Genomic DNA, 6,054 nt, shown 5'->3' with positions numbered 1-6,054 from the left:
GCAGTGGGGAGTGTGGGTTTTTCAGTGGAGTGGGTGGGCTTTTCAGTGGGGAGTGTGGGTTTTTCAGTGGGGAGTGTGGGTTTTTCAGTGGGGAGTGTGGATTTTTCAGTGGAGAGGGTGGGTTTTTCAGTGGGGAGTGTGGATTTTTCAGTGGGGAGGGTGGGTTTTTCCGTGGGGAGTGTGGGTTTTTCTGTGGGGGCCATAGGTTTTTCTGTGGAGAGAGGGGTCTCAGAAGGGCCAGTAAGAGGAACTGGATATTTGGAAGGAAGCATTGTTGGCACAGATCCTGCAGAGAGAGAAAAAAAATTCCTGGAGTTTAGTCAAAATCATACCACTACCCTCTTCACTCACATCTAATTGGAGTGGATGGGATCAAAAGGGTAGCATTCATATTCCTCCTTCTACTCCCAACCTAACCTTCACTCACTTAATAAACACTCAGCAACCACTGCTCCTAATATATGTCAGATGTTGTGCCAGATACAGAAAACACAAAATGAATAGGATATTGGTCCTCCCTCCAGGATCACTGTTCCTTAGGTGAGGTGTTCTGGACCCCTCCACACGTGAATGAAAGGAGGAGGATTAGCTTTTTCTATAAGGAGGCAGCTCCAAAAAGTACACCTCCATCTGGAGTCAGAATTGTGGGTCCCAATCTGGCTTCTGTGAGCCATGGAAGACTTTCAAGCAGCTACAGTTCCGCTCCCCAGCGGCTGTTCCTGGCACAGATTACTTAAACTGTCCAATCCTCTGTTTCCTCATCTGTAAACTGGGAACAACAGTGCCCGCATGTTGTAGCCTAGATGATGCGTGGGGAGCATCTAGCACAGTGCCTGTGCTCAGGAGCTGGTAGTTCCTTCCATCCACCTTCTGGAATTTTCCTTCTTTTGAGTTTGCTCCCCTCAAATTTTAACATCAGCTTAGAGAGCTAATTCTGGATGGATCTGGGGTAGCCTCCAGGGTGACCAAGCATTCCAGCTTGGCCAGGACTGATGTGCTCGCTGAGATGTGAGACTGTCAATGCTGAGATAGGGACAGCCCGGGGCAAACTGGAACGGTTGGTCACCCAGGACAGCTATCACCACTGCTCTGTGTTAAAAGAGAACCTCTCTTTAGGTGTTGTTGCTTCAGGAATCAAAGGTACAGGGGATGAAGGTAGAGAGAAGCAAGTAGACTCAACTTTGCTACTCCTGCCACCCTAGCCAGATGGTGAGGTGGGAAGAAAGGAGAGAAAGGGACTCACCCCTATTGCAGGAGCCACGGCGGATAGAGACAGAATCCAGAGAGATGTCCAGGAAAGCAGTGCTGCCCCTCACTCCTTCAAATATCAGCTGTGGGAGGGAGCAGGGATGACCCACCCTGTGAGCCCCTTTGCCTCAGGCTCCCAGTTTCCTGATGGCCCAGCCTCCTCCTCATTGTCCCAGTCCCTTCTGCCCCACCCCACCCCTCCACCACACCTGATACCAAGATTCCCAATGGGTCCCCATACTCTGCCCTTGGCCTCACCTGGGTGGGCAGGACATGCCCCTTGGGCACAGTGACAGTGGTGGGCATCCAGGAGGGGCTCTGAATGTTAATGTGTTTCCAAAGCAGGTTGGGGTGCCTGTTCTTTGTGCCCGTGAGCGACAGCAGTTTGAGCTGGGCACCCCACGACAGCCCGAACATGTAGTAGGCGAAGTGCACACACAGAGGGCCTTGCTCCCATATGGGGGAGCTGAGCAGGCGGGCCACCCAGCCCTGGTGGGAGGTGCCGAAGTCCAGATGCAGGTACCAGCCCTCTGAGGAGGCAGAGACCAGGACAGTGAGGCCCTGCCACCCGCCTGGGCTGCTCCAACCCTTTCCCAGAGCCCAGATGCCCACTCCCAGCTCCTTCCCTGGTCCCTCCACCCAGATCTGCCTGTGCCACCTCCCAGCTGCCTCCCTAAACCTTAGGCTTTCTCACGTCCATTGGGGTAACCCCCGGTGGGCCCAGTGCTGCCCATGATGGAGGGCCCACTGGCTCGAATCCAGTTCCCATAATTTGTGGGTATTTGAGTCCAGTCGCAGAAGGGTTTGGAGTTGTCCTCAAAATCACACTGGGTGATAATGGCTAGGAAGAAAAGACCATTGTGAGGCCACGAGAGGGGAGAGGACTAGCTGCAGAGCCAAACTAGGGGGGTAGGTGTTAGCGAGACCTAAGCTTAGAGAAGGCAGCCACTCAGATTAGGGTCCAGAGCAGAGATTTGGGAAAGAGAAGCTGAGAAATAAGTCACCGCTTAGGAGAAATTCAGGGCAGAGGTGGGTTGGGGTGGGGTGGGCAGGGCAGAATGTCTAGGTCTGGAGTCACAAACTGAGGTCCAGGGGGCTGGATTCGGGGAACCAGACAGGCTTTGTCTGGGCAGCACACACTTTGTTGTTGTTGTTCATTTGAATGTGACTCTTGTAGGCAGGGCTTGTACTGCTCACTGTTCCCTCCACCCTCTGTCATGTAAGGGCGGCCCTTCACACATTTATGTAATTGCCTGGCCTGCAGGGCACATGGGTGGCCACCCTGGAAGGGAGAGAAAGTTTGAGCAGTCCTGGTTTTCAACTCACAGTTGTCCCTAGGACTGTAGGCAACTGGATTCTGGTCTGGAGGCTTCTCAGTCCTTGAGGTTGATTTGGAAAAAAGAAGAAAAAAAGAAAAAATGTAATACTTGTCAACATCAAAGAATTATAATTTTCAATAATTGTGAGTTCACCTTAAGTTCTCATCTCTCTCCAAAAAGGTATCTTCCCTGAGAGGTCCTCACATCCCTGCCAGTACCCTCTATCCCTCTATCCCTCTATGCCAGGGGTGGGCAAACTTTTTGACTCGAGGGCCACAATGGGTTCAGAGAACCCTCTGCTCTTTCGGCTCCGCGGGCCGGATAGAACAGCCGAAGGGCCGGATCCAGCCCGCGGGCCGTAGTTTGCCCACAGCTGCTCTATGTACTGGGGGTCAGGCATGGTTGAATCTTGGGTGAGGAGGAACCAGTTATACCTGGGGAATCTCCTTCCTTTGGGTTGAGATGATCTTGTCCTATAGCCCAGATTTCCCCACAAAGAAGGAACTATATTGGGTCCTGTTCTGTTAGGTGTGTGGTGGCGGTGATATTGCCCCAGCGACATGCATCTGAACATAGGACTCACCAAGGGACCACCCCTCCTCTCCTTCCAAATTCTACAGAGAAGTCCCTGCCCTCCTCAGGTGGTGTGGGCCACATAAAATGGTCCTTGGTTTTAGTTGTTCAAGTTCCACTTGTTCAAATCCCCCCAAATGAGCTCTAGGACGCTGAGCCATGCATTTCATGCTCCTATTTGAAGTCTCTCCTATGTGCTGGGTCTGCTCTAGGTTTTGTCCATTTTCTGACGATTTGACGTCTCTCTTCTCCTCTGGGACAATTTTAAGTGTACCAACATTCGCATTAAGGGGGTGCCATTCTCAGACCTGTCACCCCAGCCTTATACCTCCTCCCTCTTTCCTCACGTTTCAGCTCCATCCTGCTCCCACTGAGCTCTCGCACCTCTCAGTTCCCAGCTCTCAGGCGGTTGGGGCCCCCCTTGTTTCCGTTCATCCTCTTTCAATCCCATGGGGTTCCCATTTTCCTCCCAGGGCTGTGCCCTTCATCACTAGTCTGCTTGCTCCTCTGACTTTGACCCTCACTATTCCTCAGAGCCAATCCCAAGCACCCCCTGAACCCAGCTTACCAGACAGAGGTGGGAATGTAGTCCTGGCTGTAGGCAGCCCCCATCATTAGCACCAGGATCCAGACAGTTGAAGCCATGTGGGACTCAGAGTCAACTCTCAGGGGATTAGGGAAGGGAAGAGTAAGGGGCCCAGGCTACTTTAAATATTCCCGATCCTCCTTGCTGGACATCCTTCCAAGGATGCCATGAAAAGTGAACAATCAGAGAACTGGAAATAAAAACTATGATGGCTGAAATTTAAAATCCAAATAGAAGAGTTATAAATTGAAATTGAGAAAATAAAATGAGAGTGAAAGAAAAGGAAAGCAAGAGAGAAAGAAAAGAGACTTGGAAGGTCAGTCTCGGATGTCTAGCATCCACCAAAATGGTTCAAAAAAAAAGATAAAAAGAAATTACTTCAGAAAAACTACATAAGATTTCCCAGAACAGAAACACGAGTCTCTTGATTTAAAAGAGTCTGGTATGATGAATGCAAAGAGACCCATGAAAGGCTTGTCATAAGATTTCAGAATATTGGGGTGAAGGGAAAATCCTGAACACCTTCAGACAGAAAAAAGCAGGTCACACACTAAGTATCAGGAGTCAGCATGGCAACCATGGATTCTGAGAGTCAGCGGAACATTGTCTGCAGAATTCCAACAGAAAATAACTTAAAACCTGAAGTTCTATAGCTGGCAACAATGGCAAAGGCAATAGGAAGGTCAAGTAAAGTGAAGGCTGAAATCCTTATCGGCAAATAATGGAAAAGGACAAGTCACAGAAGAAATATAAGCAGCCTGTAAGCATTGGAAAGTGTCCTCTACCTCAATAGCAATGAAGAAAATGCTGAGCAAATTAAGTTGCCACATTGACAGTAATTTAAAAGATTGAAAGGATCTCAGGGAGAATGTCAAAGACGTGAAAAAGGATCAGTCAGAAATTAGACATACACTAACTGAAATAAAGAATAATTTACATGGATTCAACAGTAGAGTAGAGGATTCTGAGAATCAAATCAATTATTTGGAATATGAGGAAGCAAAAAAAAAAATCAGAAGAGCAAAAAGAAAAAAAGAATCCAAAAATATGAAGATAGTGTAAGGAGTCTCTGGGACAATTTTAAGTGTACCAACATTCGCATTATGGGGGTGCCAGAAGGAAGAGAAAGAGCAAGATATTGAAAACCTGTTTGAAGAAATAATGACAGAAAACTTCCCCCTTGAAAAAAATAGATTTACATGAGGAACCCAAAGAGGCCCACATCAAGGACACATCATAATTAAAATGCCAAGGTTAAAGACAAAGAGAGAATCGTAAAAGCAGCAAGAGAATAGTAGTTAGTTACCTACAAGGGAGCACCCATACAGCTGTCAGCTGATTTCTCAACAGACGCTTTGCAGGCCAAAAGGGAGTGGCAAGAAATACTCAAAGTGATGAAAAGCAGAGACCTACAACCAAGATCACTCTACCCAGCAAAGCTCTCATTTAGAATTGAGGGTCAGATAAAGAGCTTCACAGACAAAGAAAAAAAAAAGCAGAAGGAGTTCATCACCACCAAACTAGCATTACATGGAATGTTGAAGGGTATTCTTTGAGGAGGAGGAGGAGGAGGAAGGAGATATGAATAATAAAATGTCAATAAATAGATATCTACCAACAACTGAATTTAAAAATCAAAATAGCTGAAACCGGTTTGGCTCAGTGGATAGAGCATTGGCCTGCAGACTGAAAGGTCCCAGGTTCGATTCCGGTCAGGGGCATGTGCCTTGGTTGCAGACACATTCCCAGTGGGAGATGTGCAGGAGGCAGCTGATGGATGTTTCTCTCTCATCGATGTTTCTGGCTCTCTGTCCCTCTCCCTTCCCCTCTGTAATGGAACAGACTAATGAATCTCAAAGGGAAGGGGTGAGGGGGGCGGTGGGAAGAGATTAACCAAAGATCTTATGTGCATATGTGCATTACCTATGGACACAGACAATAGGGTGCTGAAGACCTGTGATGGTGCAGAAACTGGGTGGAGGGGGATAACGAGGGTTGGGGGAGAGAAGGGGGACATCTGTAATACTCTCAACAATAAAGATTTTTTTTAAAAAACGCCTAAAAATAAATAAATAAATAAATAATTGATAACATTGAGCCTTGGTCAGTGTGGCTCAGTTGGTTGAGCATCGTCCCATGCACAGAAAGGTTGCCAATTTAATTCCCAGTCAGGATACATACCAGGTTGTGGGTTCAATCCCTGGTGGGGTTGTGTATCAGAGTCAACCAATTGAAGGATGTTTCTCTCTCACATGGATGCTTCTCTCTCTCTCTTTCTTCTCTCTCTAAAATCAATAAAAATAAATGAAAGAAAATAAAGAACAGTTA

General features: G+C 47.7%; 1 protein-coding gene across 1 annotated transcript in view; it reads right to left on the bottom strand.

The window, feature by feature from the left end:
* The window catches only part of ZAN (zonadhesin), a 27,736-nt gene extending 23,951 nt beyond the window's left edge, over positions 1–3,785 (bottom strand). The window contains 5 exon segments of the mRNA XM_015564568.1: positions 1,244–1,331; positions 1,507–1,778; positions 1,943–2,089; positions 2,575–2,637; positions 3,743–3,785. Of these exon segments, the coding sequence (XP_015420054.1) occupies positions 1,244–1,331; positions 1,507–1,778; positions 1,943–2,089; positions 2,575–2,637; positions 3,743–3,785 (613 nt within the window).
* Between the last annotated feature and the right edge of the window lie 2,269 nt (positions 3,786–6,054).

This window comes from Myotis davidii, unplaced genomic scaffold (genome assembly GCF_000327345.1).
Source record: "Myotis davidii unplaced genomic scaffold, ASM32734v1 scaffold901, whole genome shotgun sequence".
In the NCBI taxonomy this organism is placed as follows: domain Eukaryota; kingdom Metazoa; phylum Chordata; class Mammalia; order Chiroptera; family Vespertilionidae; genus Myotis; species Myotis davidii.
This window is presented reverse-complemented; position numbering and strand designations above follow the sequence as displayed.